This window comes from Rhododendron vialii, chromosome 9a (genome assembly GCF_030253575.1).
Source record: "Rhododendron vialii isolate Sample 1 chromosome 9a, ASM3025357v1".
NCBI lineage: Eukaryota > Viridiplantae > Streptophyta > Magnoliopsida > Ericales > Ericaceae > Rhododendron > Rhododendron vialii.
The window spans coordinates 34,079,633-34,096,765 of record NC_080565.1 but is presented as its reverse complement, the minus strand read 5'-3'; the positions used below and the strand labels follow the sequence as shown (position 1 = coordinate 34,096,765).

The following is a 17,133-nucleotide window of genomic DNA, read 5'->3' as shown; positions in this document are numbered from 1 at the left end:
TGCAGTGGTAAGAGTAGTCTAGAGCTCGTGTTTGTTCGGTAAAAGTTTGTTCAAGATTGGTTTGTTACGTTAAAACTTGAACATTTTCTTGAAGCTTGTTTGAGATTGGCTCGTCTCATAAACAAGCTAAACTCAAACATATTTTTAAAGCTTTTTAAGTTTTCAAACTAAACTTGATCAATAGTTTCCTCAGCTCGTTTGGCTCGTTTATCACTCTTAGTTGTGGGAAGAAGGAATACGGAGAGCATGAACCACAAACATGGTTCTGTTTGAGTTATGGCCACAAACTTTGGCTAGTGGGACGAACTTTTTCTTATGGCTGCAAACTTTTGCGTATGGCCGCAATGTTCTTAATTATTTCTTCCATTGTTCTTAACTTCGGAATGTGGGAAAAAATAAGAAAAAACCAAAGAGAAATTTGCTTTCTTTTCACTTTTTTTTTTCTCTTTTTGTTTTCTTAATTTTTTTTATTTCCATCTTCAGTAAGTTGTTAGTATTTCTCTCCTACGGTTTTTTTTTTTTTACACCGGAAACATTTTCTGCAAAACAAACGAGCAATAACAATATAAGTACACTTTCTCTAGAATTTCTCATTCAGATTTTTCCCATCCATCCTTCCTTTCTATTGTTTTCTATTCCCTCCCACAAGTTCTAAACATAGTCCAGCCCAGCCGAGCTTTGTCGAGCTCGAGTTCGTTTACTAAACGAGCCAAAAACTTGAGCTTGAGCCCGACTTAAGCCGTAACGAGCCAAGATTAGTCATTTACTAAACGAACCTCTTTAATCGAGTCGAGCTTCCCTTAACGAGCTGAGCTTCACTCGACTCGTTTACAAAATGAGTCAAAAACTCGAGCTTGGCTCATTTACTGAACGAGTCGAGCCGAGCGGAGCTCGTTCGGTTCATTTACGGCCCTAAGTCCAACCAATCATCAAGGAGCGATTTCAAATAACTCTGAAAAAGAGAGGACTTCATTGCAAATTGCATTATTCTGATTCCACGTACCTATACTAACGTACAAACCACTGTCCATCTCTCTCTCTCTTGATGGTTTTACTACTGTCCACTGTTGCTCTCTTCAGTCATCACAACTCCCGCGTTTCTCAGATGACAATCATACCGTGGTCCAAGGGTAAACAAGTCGTCGGAGAGAACTCCGGCGCCGGAAAGAGAAAGCGCGTCAACCATGCCGACAAGACCAGCAGTAGTAGTGGCGCCGCCAAGAAGAGGAAGAACAGTGGCGGCGTCCTTCAGTTCGTTGAGGACGCTGCGTACGAGGTTGACGAGGACGAGGATACCGACGATGACTCCCTTTCTGATGAAGGTAACAGAAACAAAACACCCCCCAGAAAAATTGTTCTTCCTCGGTTTCTGATGATCAAGGTGTTTGTTATATATTGTTTGTCCCTTGAATATTTTTTCCTTGTACAGCATTTTTTTAACTGCAGATGAGATGATCAGTGGAAATGAATGGAAAGGACGTGAAAACTAGAATCTTAGAGCTCGTTTGGATGGTAAGAAATGAAGAGATAAGAAAAGAGAGTCACTCCTTAAAAAATCTCACCATTTTTTTGTGAGATTATATGAAAAGGGGAAAAGAACAATCAAAACAATTCTTTTTTGTACTTTCTTTTTTGTTTTTCGCCAAAATGCTCAATTCAAATAAGGGATTTCATAAGAAATCATAACTCTTTCCTCTTTTTTTTTAAAACTTTTTTGGATGTCAATATTTTTTCAAGGCTTAAGTGGCAATCTGACTCCTCTAATTTTCACATCAGTACACCTTGCTCTCCGACCACAGTGTCAAAGGACCTTTTTTAAAGAAAACAAAAAAAAATTGCTATTTTCAAAGTTCAAAGGGTCAAAAAAATGATTTTTGCCACATACCCATGCCAAATTTGAAGCAAACTTGAAGCTGTTAGAGCATTTTCAACTCATCTTTTATTCCTTTATTTCTCTATTTTGGAGAAAATCCTGACTCCAACCCATCTTCTATTTCCTCCTCTATTTTGAAGGATAAAATTTGATTCTTCATATATAGAGTATGAGAAAAAGAGATATAGGATCCTCTATAAAATCACTTTTTGATTATAAAATACAAAAAAAATATTAAATTTGCATTAAAATTGAAAAATGATTGGAGGAAAAGAAAGAAAGCTTTTGAAATAGAAATATAGATGTTTGTGATTAGAGTTTGTATGAATAGTAAACTTTTCTATATCTACTTTTTAATTAAAAAAAATATTAATTTTATCCTCTCAAATAGAGAGTAATAGAGGATGTTGAGCATCTCCAGCCTTGACCCATTTTAAGACTCAAATTTAAAAATGGAGCAAAAATCACAAAAATCTCTCTCCAATCTTTGATCCAAACCCTTCTCCATTTTGGATTTTACCCATTTTTTTGCCCAAATCTGAGACAACTTTTGCCTTAACCCATTTCTCCAACGGCTAGTTAGAGAGAGAGAAAGAGGGAGATGTGTAAAATTTGGATTTGATGGTTGAAGATAAGTCTACCCAAAATACCCAAAATTTGATTCAAATTTGAGGAAAAATATGGGTGAAGGCTGAAGATGCTCTTAAATCCCCGTAAGATTAGAGCAAGCATTTGACGTCAGAATGCTCTTCAATCTTGTTGTGAAAATACAGTAGTATAAAACCAAATCTCACGATTAATTGAACAAAAAGCTTTCAAATGCGACCGTTAATCAAATGCAAAAATAGTCTTTTGAATTATCTTTTTCTTTGTAAATACTACTACTTTGAATTATTTTTATGACTATGGGAGTTCTATTTGTTCTACTTAAAATTAAAGAGGGAAATTTTTTATGCGTTCTAAATTTAAAAATTGACATATATAGGCGTTACTTGAGGCTTCTTCGTTTGTGTTTTGAAAGAAGTTTTCAAAGGGATTTGAGTGGAGAGAGAGAGAGAGAGAGAGATATACTGGGAACGTATGGGCTTTTAAGCCCCAATCGAACAAGCCGGAGGTTGAACCATTGCGTTTGGACCCGCGGAGAAATTACGACGGGACTGTGGTCTTTCCCCTACGATCGCCTCAACTTCCTTCATCTCTTCATAAACCCCAGATTTATGCATTTCCACGGTTTCTTTCGAGTCCATACACCCAAATCTTTAACAAATTAGAGGAGACACCCTAGCTAGATTGTCAAAGAAAAAAAAAAGAAAAGAAAAGGGACGCGAGGCGGTGGTTGTGGGAGTTGGCAGGCGGTGGTGCTGGTTGGGGGAGTTGGCAGACGGTGGTGCTGGGGAATGCAGGTGGTTGGGAGATAGGAGGTGATTGGGGTTGGGATGGCCGTGGCTATGGGGTGTAGGGTAGTTGCTGGGTTTGGTTTTGGGTGGTTACACAGTTGATCGTGGCTTGCGAGGGAGACAATGGTGGTGGAGTTCAAGTTGGAGAAGTTTCTGAGAAAAAAGAAGATAAATGGAAGATGAATGTTTTTTTTTTTTGCCCGATAGAATGTTAGTATATGTTAGATTATTACGAGGGTCAATCTCCTCCTTTTCACAGGAGTCGAACCCTAAACCCTACAAGACCATTGGGCCAAACCCCTAGGTCTGGAACATGAAGTTTGAAAGGGTAAATTGCCGTTTTATGGCATCTCGTGAACATAATCAGTGCATTTAGTCTCGGGTTCATGCTTTTGAGTGTGATTAGCTACATATAAATGGCAAAAGTGAGCACATTACATGTTTTTCTTAAAATGCTTCAATGCATACTCACTGTGTGCCTGTGTATTTTATTTCTTGTTGCCGGCACCAGCTTGGGAAAAATCAGTGTTTATGCACTAAAACAATCAGCTCATTATTGGAAATAAACAATCAATCTTATTTTTGTATGAAGAACTACATACACTGTAGCACTAATGTTGGAGTAATTTGCAATACTGTTTAGATTGATTGTTTGGTTATTTTTCTCTGCTAAGCAGACTTCCAGGAAGATGAATTTACAGCACTGGTTAAATTCGAGGATAAACCTGGAAAAGCCCATTACTTTCCGTTTGGGTATGACGAAGGGGAGCTTAGTGGGGAAGAACTAGAAAAACTGGTGGAAGAGCGTTATAAGCCGAGCTCCAGTTTTCTTACCTATGCAGAAGGTGAATATGAGCCTAGAAGGTTGGATGCAGGACTTGCAGTTGTAACATATGAGCCTGGAGGATTGGTTGCAGATGCAATTGCTCCTTCTTCTGAGGATCCAACCATCTGGAAAGTCAAATGCGCGGTATGGTTTTCGCACATCTAGTCTCTATACAATTGTCAGAACAAAAATATCGGATGGATTGCTATATTAACGTTTGGTATATGAAATCACAATCTGATAGATTTACAATGACATGGTAAATGTTTTTGAGATCTAAAATTAGAAAGAGTTGAATTTTCAAATTCATCGATTCATGTTGTTGAATAGGAGTAACAGAATGTAATGTAAACTAATTGGAATCTTGGTCTAGAGTCAAAGAAAGACACTACTAGAAAAGTATTTTTGTTGCGACTTGTGAGTCGGAACTTGGAGTAAACAAAACCTTTTTTATGTTGAGGAACTGAATAACCATGATTCCTCTGGAACATCTAAGGAACCAAAAGATTAAATTGGAAATTTTGCATCTTCCTCAGTGACTTGTTCGATGTAGGTTGGACGTGAGAGGCTTTCAGCTTTCTGCCTAATGCAGAAGTATGTGGACTTTCAGTCTCTGGGAACTAAGCTAAATATAATCTCTGCATTTTTTGTTGAGCGTGTGAGAGGCTTTATCTATATTGAAGCAGAAAGGGAATTTGATATTGTTGAGGTAATCTTCTTCTTTTACTTTTTGAGATCTTGTTATCATACGAGTAAAATGTTTTTGTTGTTTACGAATATTGTTACTTCTACTGGCAATGGTTAGTAGCTAAACTGATACATAAAGAGATTACTATTAAATTCAGGCATGCAAAGGGATTTTTAGTGTATATTCGAGCTGCGCAACACCTGTCCCAAAGAATAAAGTTTCTCGTTTGCTCTCCATGCAAAGCAAATGCAACGATGTTTCAGTGGGCTCGTGGGTCCGTATGAAGAATGGGAAATACAAGGGAGATCTAGCAGAGGTATAAAGGGTTGAGCAAAGCTATTCATGAGTTGGTTTTAATGTTTCTCTGCTCTAGTCATTTCTTTGATGTACTTGGCTCTTTTCTAGTTGGTTTTTAATATCCGATTTCATGTTTCTGTAGGTTATAGCTGTGAATGAGGCACGGGAAAAAGCTACCGTAAGGCTGATCCCCAGAATTGATCTACGAGCAGTGGCTAGAAAATTTGTAATATACCATTTATGCTCTATACTATTTACGCTCTTATTTTTCTCTGCTCAATTTTCTGGAAGTCTTCGAGGAGAGAGAATGTCACGAAATTTTAGGTCTCCTCTTTTCTTTCATTTTTGTTCTTGCCACAATCACAGAAAAAATTTGCGAAAATAGTGTGCCAAGATGCCAATTTGTTCCTGTTTTGTTTTCTGTTCATTCAATGAGCCACAATCAATTTGTTTATCAGATACATGAGATGAGTTTCATACCTGCGTACAGGGTGGAGGAATTGCTTCCAAGAAGTCTGCCACTCCAGCACCAAGATTGATCAACTCCACTGAACTCGAGTAATACACATGCTCCCATTTTCCTCATTGGCTCTGTAATGTCTTAGTAGGTGTGTGATTATTGTTTACATGAAAACTGTAGGGAATTCCGGCCTCTCATTCAGTATATACGTGACCGTGATACCGGCCAATTTTTTGAGGTTCTTGATGGAATGAAGCTCAAAGATGGTTATTTGTACAAAAAAGTATCAATCAGCTCGTTAATGTTCTGGGGTTTAATGCCTTTTGAAGAGGAGCTCCTCAAGTTTAAGCCTAATAAGAAAGAGGACTCTGATTGTCAAGAGTGGCTCAGTGAACTTTATGGTGAGCAAGAGGAGAAGCGCATTATCAAGAGTCAAATTGGTGGCTCAAAAGGAGAGAGGTCGTCAACATGTACTTTTGAAGTGCATGATCCTGTGTTATTTAAGTACGTACATTTCCTACACTTGCTGCATCAGAAATTCCTACCGGTTAATATTACGTACTATTTTGTCTCGTTGTAAAATATTCTCTTTAAAGTAATCTTCTAAGTAAACATGAAAATCGTTTCCATCTTTTAATTTTCCTGTGTTTGGTAAAAATATTTACTTCCTCGAGAAAAAAAAGAAGTTCTCAAATGACACTTGGAAATCTGAAGGGTAGAAATGACTTACGGGAATCTGAAGGGCAAGTCATTTTACATTGAATTGGTTGAAAACAAGTGAGTTTATGCGCAACCAAATATACTCAACTAGGAAAATGTTTTACATTGCAACAAATGGATCCTTAATTAATGTGCCTTGGGTTTTTACTTGTCTATTTATTTTTACCATTGCAGTCGGAAGGATTTTGGAGTTATTGTAGGCACAGTGGAAGATGATAGTTTCAAGGTACTTAAAATTAAATTGTGTGCTTCATCACTCTATTTTTTCATTCTCTTACGCGTATGATTTGTTTCAGATTTTAAAAGAGGGTTCAGAAGGACTGGATGTGGTGACTGTAAACCAAAAGCACTTAAAGAAAGGGTCATTTGCTAAGAAATTCACTACATTAGATCGTTGCTTGAAGACAATATCGATTAATGATACTGTCAGGGTTTCAGAAGGTCCATTACAGGTTTGAGCTTTAAGTCAGGAGTTTGAACTCTCTGTGTCAATGTAGTTTACTGAAAATAAGGTACCTATAACGCTACTTCGTCATGCATCACAGGGTCGGCAAGGGATTGTTAAGCAAATATTTAGAGGAACAATCTTCTTATACGATGAAATTGAACTTGAAAACAGCGGTTATATCTGCTGTAAATCTCAGATATGTGAGAAAATTGAAACGGGCGATGATGCTTGTAATGAAAAGGTTGTATGTTGTATTATTCAATTTATCTTTTCTTGCATTTTTTGTTTTCTTCTGATGTAATATATTTTTTTAATCAGGGTGATGAATCAAGTTCCGCAATGGTTAGCGGTTTCTTGTTATCATCTAAATCTCCTCTATCATCTAAGAAACCTGTGCAAACAAGGGGAAATACCAGCAACTGTATGTTAAAAAGTCTTTAATGCTTTTACACTGGCATCCTTTTCTCTTTTATCCATAGTGAACTTCTATCATAAATGCAGCCAACCGAGAAAGTAAAGGTGGAAATTTCTCCATTGGTCAATCATTGAGAATTAAAGTGGGTCCTATGAAGGGATACCTGTGCCGCGTCTTGGCCGTTTATCTTTCTGATATCACCGTGAAGCTTGATTCTCATCGTGAAATTCTTAGAGGTTTAGCCTTGGTTTCCTATTCCTGGTTCTATTTTCGTGGTAGGCTCCATCTCTGTTGTAATTTCTCTTAATGTGTTGTTTTTCGCAGTTAAATGTGAGCATCTTTCCCAGGTTCATGGAGAGAGTTCTGCTGTTTCCTTGGGGTATGCTTTCAAGTATTTGCTGAGTCTTTTTGATCAATATGTTTTTAAGTTTAATTTTTGTGATACTCTTTTGATGTCGTTTTGATGTGCTGTTGCCTCTTTCAAGTGAGGCTGCGGAGCCTGTGCAACCAATTGGTCTGCTTGGAATGAAAGACTCTTCTCGAGGTAGGAAACTTTGGTAGATCACCTAGTGAGGGATAGTATCTTTGTCAAATTTGGACTCATGTTTTCCCATACTGATCCTTTGTCTTTTTAAAAACTCCTGAAAGCTCACGATAGATTGAATGCTTTATTTGTAACTTGGTACTAGGTTGTTTAGGAATATATGCCGTATTGTATACCAAGTTTCTGTGCAAATAGTTTGCCTCTCCACGTATGGATCTTTTTGAGTTGAAGGATATTTTACATTACAATAATTAACATACAGTCGCATATCTTGAATCAAGAGTGGCAACGGTATCACAGGGAAAAAGATGTGGTGCTAGAGCACTGTCTCCTCAAAGGTCAGGAAAATTGCACGTATTCATTGTTAATACCCCCTGCTCATGATATGTTCTCATATAGAGGTGGACATTTGCTAAAATGTGTTAGTGGATACAAAAATTGTGCTTATACTTTCGCGTTCTGTTTTCATTTGGTTACTTTTGAAAATATAATTGATACTGATGGTTCTTTTATGCAGAAAGTCTTGGCCTGCTTTCCCATCTTCAGGCTTATCAGTTAGTTTTTAACTTGGTCTACCATCCTCGGGCTTATGATTCTCTCTCTCTCTCTCTCTCTCTCTCTCTCTCTCTCTCTCTCTCTCTCTCTCTCTGATTAATTTTGTTTTGTTGAGTTTTTGATTTACAGCTTCAGTGCAAAACCTATTTTGCAAATACCCGTAACTCAGTCAATAATGATGCCAACAAAGGTATTGGCAGCAGACCGGGTCTGTTAACTGATTTTACAGCATCTGTAATAACATCGTTGCAACCTGTTATTAATGTCCAATTTGTGTTGATTCTTGTACAAAGCTGCAGGAAATCGTAGCTGTAAAGAAAGTTTTAGTGGAACCAAAATAGCTTGGAACTGTTCACTCACAGAACCGAAGAATCAAACTGGGGGGCCTTCTTGGAGTAAGCAAACACATTTGAATAAACGAGTTCAGACGGCAGAAAGGACAGTAAAAAATGACAGTTCTGGCAATAATCCGTTTAGTGGGAACAAAGTTGGTGGGTGGAACAAAAACGGGATGGGAAACTACGGAGATAGCGCATTTCCCCAAAATAGCTGGGACATGACAGGAAGATTTGTTGTGGGGCCTGGTTCAGGGGGGAGAAGGGGAAGAGGCGGTGTCAGAGGAGGTAGAAATCAGTTTGGTAGAGGAAGAACATCTTCGATGAATCCGTTTAGTCGGAATGGTGATGAGGATAAAGGTGGATATGGAGGGAGAGGTGGACTCAACAAAATAGGAGGTAATTTCGGAGGCAGAGGTCAATCAAGCTGGAGAGGGCGTAGAGGTGGAGCAGGATATGATAGGGGAGGCTTTCGAGGAAGGGGAAAGTTGGAAAGAGGAAGTGGTTTCGGAGGCCGAGGACTTGGGACGAGGAATCAAAACGGTGAATGGAGCAACAAACATAACTTGGCATTTGATGGGGGTGAGAAAGAGAGATCAAGTAGAGGCGGGTTTTCTCCAGGTGGAGGGAGGTCGCAAAGAGGAGGTTTTGGCGGCCGTGGGAGGAGTGATCAAGGTAATGCTAGTGGAATTGGTGTTGGTGCTAGTGGTTGGAATAGACAGGTTTCTGCTCAAACCAACCAAGGGTGGGTTTGGAATACAGGAAAAGAATTGGGCAAGGGAGGTGCATCTGGGAGATGGAATTTATCGAATGAAGTCAGAGGAGCAGTTGATCCGCGAGGCAAAGCTGCAGCAGGTTCTTCGGGCAAGGGCTACGGTGGAGGTGGCAAAGCAGTTTGGTAACAACTCTGCTATTATCTAGGCTTCCGGTAGTTTGGAAGTATCGGTTGGTCTTCATCTTCTGAGTTACTGTCTTCGTTTCGTAGCGTTATGGAACCCAAACTACTTTAGCGGCCGTGTTGCATTCAGTCATAAAACATGATACAGTTGGTAGTTACGATGACAGTATTCCAGTAGTGTGGCATATACCACAGCTATGAATTTGATAGAGTTCATTCTCACTGTTATGCATACTTGGTTTTTGTGTTGTTGCGTTCTGATAACTAGCTCCAATGGAGTTGTTTTGATGATATAAGCATTACCGGCGGGCATCGTGTCGTGTTTGTGTTGTGTCAGAATTCTCTAACCCCTAACCCGACCTGTTTAGGTTTTTTGCTATCGTGTCATGTCTTATTCGTGTTCCGTGTCGGAAATAGCTGACTCCAATCCGCTAACTTTGTGTCAGGTTATTGCGTCCTTTCATAAATTCCCACCCCGCGCCGCGTCGTGTCGTATTTGTGTTGTGTCATTTCATGTTCGTGTCAGAGTTTTATCAATCCTAACCTGACTTGTTTAACTTTTCGTGTTATTGTGTCTTGTCGTATTTGTGTTCTATATCAAAAAATATCTAACCCTAACCCGCTAAAAGTGCTCTAACTAAAGATTAGTGTAATGCAATTTATCATGACTATAGCTACTAAAAGATTAGTCTTCAACTTATCTTATCTTAGACCATTCAAACTCCTGATGTATTTTTTATACATCAAGACTTCCCTTGAAATTCCTACGTCCTCGTCCCTTAACACAAAACTCCACCTTAAATATTGAGATTTTGATTGCTTAAATTGATTCTTCCTACCTCCATAATAAAGTCAAATCGGCATGACAAGCTCTTATATCTTGTTTTTACATCCCATTTACAAATAATTGTTCAAACGTGTGTGAATCTTAAGTCTCACGTCCAATTATAATAAAGTATCAAGACTTATTCATCTATAATGAAATGAATATGTTACATCCAATTAAATTACAAATAGTTGTTTGAACATGCCTGAATGTTAAGTCTCACGTCCAATATACACAATAAAAGTTGGGTCAAAATATAAAAACGTTCGATATGTCACTACTTAGGCTTAAGCTTTTAAGTGAGTCTGAGTTCATTCAAGTTATATCGGGTCTACGTGATATGACAGACAGACTCTCGGTTGGCTCGTAGTGAATAGCAGGACAATGTATCATACAAACTCCCAAAAATAACATCCAATATATTACTAATAAATAAGCTCATAAAACATGAATTCAATATTTACTTCCATATTTTTTGTCGTTTATTTAACAGATTACTATAAATAAATGTAACAAAAAATAAGTCAACTGATCACATTATCCTAACGACAAAGCTAGTTATTTTAAACAACCACCCCCATACCTGTCTTCTTCTCGTTTTCCTCTCTCTCTCTCTCTCTCACTCCCCCGAGTCCCAACTCCTCCGCAGACGCCTTCGCCCTCCCCATCTCTCCCTTTTCGGATCTCCCCTCCATTATCCTCTCTCTCCTCCTCCATCAGGTAACAATCTCTCTCTCTCTCTCCTCCCCTTTACCCCCCTGTTTGTTTCCCGAGAAAATTCTCTCTCTCTCTCTCTCTCTCTCTCTCTCTCTCTCTGTATTTACATCTACTTCCTCCTACATTGATCGATTCCTAGGGCTCCAATTGCCCGACCATCCGCACCAACGGTCCCATGTAGAACAAACAAACAAACACACACTAATTAGATACAACAAACCCTAGGGTTAGGGTTAGAGAAATAGATACAGGGACGGTAAAATCATTAGGGTTCCAAAGTTCCAATCATCATGTTTAAAATCATCAAACGGGGACAACGCAAGAGCTCCAAGCCCGAATCCATCGAGCCCCCCACCTCCAGCGTGCCGCCGCCCAGCGTCACCGTAAACCACGCCTCCCGCTCCTCCGCTGCCGCGGCCGCCCCGCCCCCACCGGCTGGGCCCAATTCCCTGCCCGCGCTCAACTCCGCAGCCACGGAGGTCCTGCCCCCGTTGAAGGACGTCCCCGCGTCGGATCGCCACGTGCTGGTCCTCCGTAAGTTCCAAGTCTGTTGCTTTTCGTTCGATTTCTCTGATACCTTGAAATCGGCCCGCGAGAAAGAGATCAAGAGGCAAACGCTGTTAGAATTACTCGATTTGGTTCAGTCGGGTTCGTGTAAATTGAATGAGACATTGCAAGAGGAGTTGGTTAGGATGATCTCGGTGAACATTTTCCGGTGCTTACCGCCGGCGTCTCATGAGAATAGTGCTAGCGAAACCGGTGATCCGGACGAGGATGACGTTTATTTGGAGCCCTCGTGGCTTCACTTACAATTGGTGTATGAGTTGCTATTGAGATACATTGTGTCTTCTGATACTGACACTAAGGTTGCAAAACGCTACATTGATCACTCGTTCGTGTTGAAACTGCTTGACTTGTTTGATTCAGAGGATCCACGGGAACGGGAGTATTTGAAGACTATTCTTCATCGTATCTATGGGAAATTCATGGTACATCGCCCGTTTATAAGGAAGGCGATAAACAACATTTTCTACCGGTTTATATTCGAAACAGAGAGGCACAGTGGGATTGGTGAGTTTTTGGAGATTCTTGGGAGTATTATAAATGGGTTTGCGTTGCCGATGAAAGAGGAGCATAAGTTATTCCTTACTCGGGCGCTTATACCGCTTCACAAGCCTAAGTCTATTTCCACGTATCATCAACAGTTGTCGTACTGCATTACCCAGTTTGTTGAGAAAGATTATAAGTTGGCTGATACTGTCATTAGGGGTTTGTTGAAGTACTGGCCAGTGACTAATTGTGGGAAGGAGGTTCTCTTTCTTGGAGAATTGGAGGAAGTTTTAGAAGCTACTCAGTCTGCGGAATTCCAGCGGTGCATGGTTCCTCTTTTCCGACAGATTGGACGCTGCCTCAACAGCTCTCATTTCCAGGTTTCAATTTGAACTACTACTACTTTCTGTACTGACTTGTAGTTCTTTTTCACCCTTTTGGACATCCATGCATGTGATGAGTTCTCATTATCATTAGCTTATCGATTGGTGGATTCTTTGGTGCCTATTACCTACTCTCTCTTTTTATCAATATTGTTCAGATTATTATATTCTTGTTGTTAAGTTGATTGTTTTGCTGAAACAATGGGAGTGAGGGCAAGATAATGGCTATATGAGGCTTCCTGTATTCAATTGTATTTGAAGTATTGTATTATTGTTCTGTGACTCTGATATTCAGTGATGTTACAATGCGCTTTTGAATGCAAATTACTTGCTTGTTCGCATGTTCGTGAAGAAATGCATATGGTTATAGAGCATCTTCATTTTAATGCTTACCTATTCATGTTGTTCTACGCTCTTTTTGGTAAGCTTTTCTTGTCTTTTTTATGAGGTGATGTGTTGCCCAATTTTATTTTTTTATTTTTGTTTCATATGGGTTATTTTGATTTGGTAGTTCACTTGATCGTCGAGTGACTCGAGTCTGTATGTCTAGTTTTTCCCTCTTCCCCGTGCACAATGTCTTACCTCCATTTGTGCTTTCTGTCTTTATGGTGTGGCTTTATGTTTTTTTGTCTGAATGGGTTTATAAAGCATGTTTTCAGTGGATATTTGTCACCGAAAGGAACTGAATGAAATGCACATCTAGGTTCAGTTAAGAATTGTTTGTTTTCACTTGCTCATAGCAGCTACTTTGCATTTTAATTTGCATGGCTAGGTGGTTGTCGAGCTCTCGCAAGACCTAGACTCCATAATACATTTGGTAGTTGCAATTCTAGGGGCAACAAGCTTGAGTTTGGTGTAGGTTGGCTCCAATTTGATGGATAATGTAAAAATATTCTTGTTATTCTTCCTTGATCGACTTTACTAGAACCACGGTAGTGGTTTTTTTCTTTTGGTATGATCAAGTATGCAATATCCTCCATCTTGTGCATTTTTCTAGGATAAAGTGTCATGCCAGCATGTCATTCTGGCGTCGTATCCTTGTTGCATGTCCACGTTTCCACTTCTTAGGCATGTGAGTTTCCCCGTTGTATTCAGTCTGTTGAAGAATGCTAGCATGTAAACAGGCTTGGTTAGGCTTCTGAACATGCGTCGTTGGGTGTGAATCTGGTTAATGAGCAGGTTTAATCTGTGCTTGTGGGCGGAATCTTAACTACTGAATCAAAGCAAGTCCAGAATGAGTAAGAATATAAGATAGCACCTGGTATTTTGCACACCCCCTGCTTAGCACTAGCTGTAGCTGTCTTTGATTTCTATTGCTTTTTGGATGTGGTTGCACTATCTTGTATTTTGCTATGTTACACTGAGTCGTCTAAATATATCTCTCTACCTAATACCCATGTCAGACACTCCTGGGTAAGGGTGTGGGATGTATGTCTGATACCCATTTTAGACACTTTGATCCTCGAATGCGATATTTGGAAAAATAAAAATAAAAAATTTCTTGCATGAGCCAAAAATAAACATTTCTAGCATTTGATTTGGATGGGAAGTAGAAATTTCCCTTTTTAATGTACATGTACTTCAAATTTCATTCCTACCGAAATCCCAACGTACTGTCAAAATATAAACTTTAGTCGATTAGTCTATACAATTAAGTAATCTGGACGCATATCTCAATATCCTAACATTTGAGTTTGGGAAAATCCGACTCTTGAACATGCACCCTAATCTGATGCTTGTAACAACAAACGCATGCATATTGTTTGCGATATTATACATATATGGTAGTACCTCACATTATTAAGCTTTTACTAGTTCTTTCTAATTATAGGCACATTACAGGTAGCAGAGCGAGCGCTATTCTTGTGGAACAACGAACACATAGTGGGCTTGATTGCCCAGAACCGACAAGTAATTTTGCCACTCATTTTCGAAGCATTGGAGAGGAATATGCAGGGCCACTGGAACCAGGCGGTTCACGGGCTGACCGGTAATGTGCGAAGAATGTTCCTGGAGATGGATGCTGAGCTGTTTGAAGAGTGTGACCGGCAGTTTGCGGAGAAAGAAGCTAGGTCTCGTGACTTGGAAGAGCAGCGCGAGTTGAACTGGAAGAGACTTGAAGCAGTTGCTTGTCAATCTAGTGGGGACCACATGGTTATGGTTCGATAAACTCTTCTCGCCCATATCCTTTCTATGGCATGAGCCCTATTTTGTTTTATCATATGGAGTTCAGATTCTCTCCAAGCCACTTGATGGACTGGAGGGTCCAGTTGGGCAACATCGCATATTTTGATGTTTGTTCATATTTTAGGCCCATGTTCGGGGATGGTCTCGAGAAAAATTTGACTAATCCGATACTTGTAGCTGTCTGATTTCATCATATTTATTTATTTGCTTGTTCTTAAAATCATATGTTGCGATTTTTTGAAAATGAATATGAAGAAACCACCATTACAGTTATTGAATCAATCTGATTTCTTGTCCAGGGATGATCTACAAAAAGGGGCTTAGAACATGAACAATACGGAATTCATCAAAGTAGACTATGTGGCAGGCCCATGTGGCCCAACTAGACCTTCCAATCCATCAGTGGCATGTCCCAATTAGACCATCCACTCCATCAAGTGGCGGAGAAGCCGCCTTCATGTCAAGAAACCTAGGGATCTATCATTAGCAAAATTTAGCTGTGGGTGTCCGCAAGTGATCAATTCTTGTGAAGACATTTTGGTATGCCTTCTGCTTTAGCTGCTTATATCTTTCACTTCTCATAGGGAAAAGGGGGCTGTTTAATTAGTCTTTGTTTCTTCATTTTGATTAAGCCCAGCCCTTGATCCTTTGTTTTTGTTGTCTCCTGGTATCGGGGTAGGCGGTATTTTGTATGGTGTTCTTTTGTCGTGATTACGATAATAACATATGATAACTTTTCCGGCTGGACAGTCTTTTTATCTGATTAGAAGAACAGATCAATATGGCTGTGTTGAATATAAATATGATTTGTTCGTTCATTTCAGTTTCCCTTAATATGATTTGTTTCATTCTTCGTGTATTTATTTTGACTTTTTCTTGGATTTTTGTGTGACAAGATATCGGTCTGTGTCCTGAATCTTAAGAAGCTTCTGAAATATCCACACTTTATGGTACATGGGTGAAGTCCGTTTGTATTTTTTAGTTTAGCTCACCTCGTCGAAAAACATTGCGTCCAGTTTGTTGTTCATGTGTTCAATTGATAGCAAGAGTTTCTCCAATTTACTGTGCCTTGTGAACTAAATTGCATTTTGTCGCATTATTGGAATGTCATTACAGAGAAAGAGAGTTATTTGGTGACATTGCACATTTCATGTCCTGAATTTTGGCTTTCTTGGGATTTTTGTTTGGCTAGATATTGGTCTGCCTCCTGATCTTACTAAGCATTTCAAAGTATTTTCATTTTATGGCATGTGGATAAGTCTATTGTTTTTTTGTCGTACACCTTACTGGAAAACATTGCTTTCAGTTCTTGTTCATGTGATTTGTTGAGTATTTCTCCATTTTACAGTGCCTTGTGAGGCAAAATGCATTTTTGTCACAATGTTGTAAGTCATTTACAGAGACAGTCTTCACAACCCCTTTAAAAGACAATTGTATCCGGAACCGCTCAACGCACCCATGTGCATCGGAAGGTTCCAGACATAGTTGTGTTTTAAGGTTGTGTGTGTTGCTATTGCTCATTTGTGTGTGTTACTGAAACTGGTGGGGAGAGGTGGGTAGTAGCCAGATGGTTTGCGTAAGTTGCTCACGTGCAACCGAAAATGGTCACTGGACGTTATGAAACATCTTTTATACCTCAAATCTGCCCCAGTGGAGCTGGAGCTGGAGCGAGCCAGTTAGGATTGCCATCCCTGCCGGGCATGGGGCCGTGAGAGGGGAGCGGAGAGAACTACATTTTCTCGCCGATTGCATAAACTCTGTAGACGTTGTAATCTGACTATTAACCACTAATGCTGACATTACTGGGAGACAAACGAGTTATAGCTCTACCTATGGCGTAAACTCTGTAGAATCCTGCGAGATTTACTAGTACAATCATATTTTCAACTCCATCTAAAAATCGAGAGAGGGGAAAAAAAATATTTCCCTCGAAAGATGTTTAAAAAGTAGGGAGTATCAATTTTTTTCGCGACTTTACCTAATTTTGAGATCCAAAAAGGCATCTTGATTTTTTTTTAGGAAAATGATTTTCACACTCTTATTTTTTTCCCTCGTGCACTCATTTTCTTTGACATTATATACGTGAAATAACTAAACTACCCTTGTGCATTCACTTTTTTACATATAAAGAGCAATTTGATATTTTCACATGTATAATAGATAAAGAAAAGGAGTGCATCTGGAAAGAGGATAGTCTGAAAGTTATTTCTCTTTTTTGTTTAATGTTGAAGTTTAAAGCCTTAGATTTATTTTTCATGTAAAAATAGAAAGAAACCTCATAAGAAAAATAAGTAGTATAATTTAAAAAATACTCCTACAAACAGTTAGATCCCGTTTTGCTAAGATTTTTATTTTTTAAGTACTTTTTTTTTTGAACGGCAAAAAAAAAATTTCATTAATCTTGAAGTTGTTACGAGATTAATAGGAACAAGGAAATAACATTATGCTAAAATAACAATCTTCTATCCAATCCGAGATTAAGTACTTATTTTTTATTTTATGAGACATGTCATT

The 17,133-nt window shown here is 39.1% G+C and overlaps 3 protein-coding genes across 5 annotated transcripts in view; all 3 read left to right on the top strand.

Annotated features, from left to right (window-relative positions):
- Positions 1–17,133, top strand: part of LOC131300285 (large ribosomal subunit protein eL6-like) — a 42,247-nt gene that overhangs the window by 4,959 nt on the left and 20,155 nt on the right. The window lies entirely within an intron of this gene.
- LOC131299821 (protein RNA-directed DNA methylation 3-like) lies at positions 1,106–8,652 on the top strand. The gene is made up of 17 exons (XM_058325391.1): positions 1,106–1,322; positions 3,948–4,240; positions 4,650–4,805; positions 4,942–5,100; positions 5,224–5,307; positions 5,572–5,639; positions 5,722–6,045; positions 6,436–6,487; positions 6,558–6,713; positions 6,807–6,950; positions 7,028–7,130; positions 7,211–7,360; positions 7,449–7,503; positions 7,610–8,006; positions 8,186–8,222; positions 8,353–8,413; positions 8,517–8,652. The coding sequence occupies exons 1-14, from the start codon at positions 1,106–1,108 to the stop codon at positions 7,683–7,685; spliced, it is 2,037 nt and encodes a 678-aa protein (XP_058181374.1). The 3' UTR covers positions 7,686–8,006; positions 8,186–8,222; positions 8,353–8,413; positions 8,517–8,652.
- LOC131300279 (serine/threonine protein phosphatase 2A 57 kDa regulatory subunit B' beta isoform-like) lies at positions 11,088–15,437 on the top strand. 3 transcript variants are annotated; one of them, XM_058326034.1, is made up of 3 exons: positions 11,088–12,429; positions 14,275–14,586; positions 14,919–15,437. In XM_058326034.1, exons 1-3 carry the CDS (start codon positions 11,290–11,292, stop codon positions 14,922–14,924), a joined length of 1,458 nt encoding a protein of 485 aa, XP_058182017.1. In that variant the 5' UTR covers positions 11,088–11,289; the 3' UTR covers positions 14,925–15,437. The 3 variants fall into 3 exon arrangements, with proteins under 3 accessions (XP_058182017.1, XP_058182016.1, XP_058182015.1); XM_058326033.1 differs by having other exon boundaries at positions 14,275–14,592; XM_058326032.1 differs by having other exon boundaries at positions 14,275–15,437.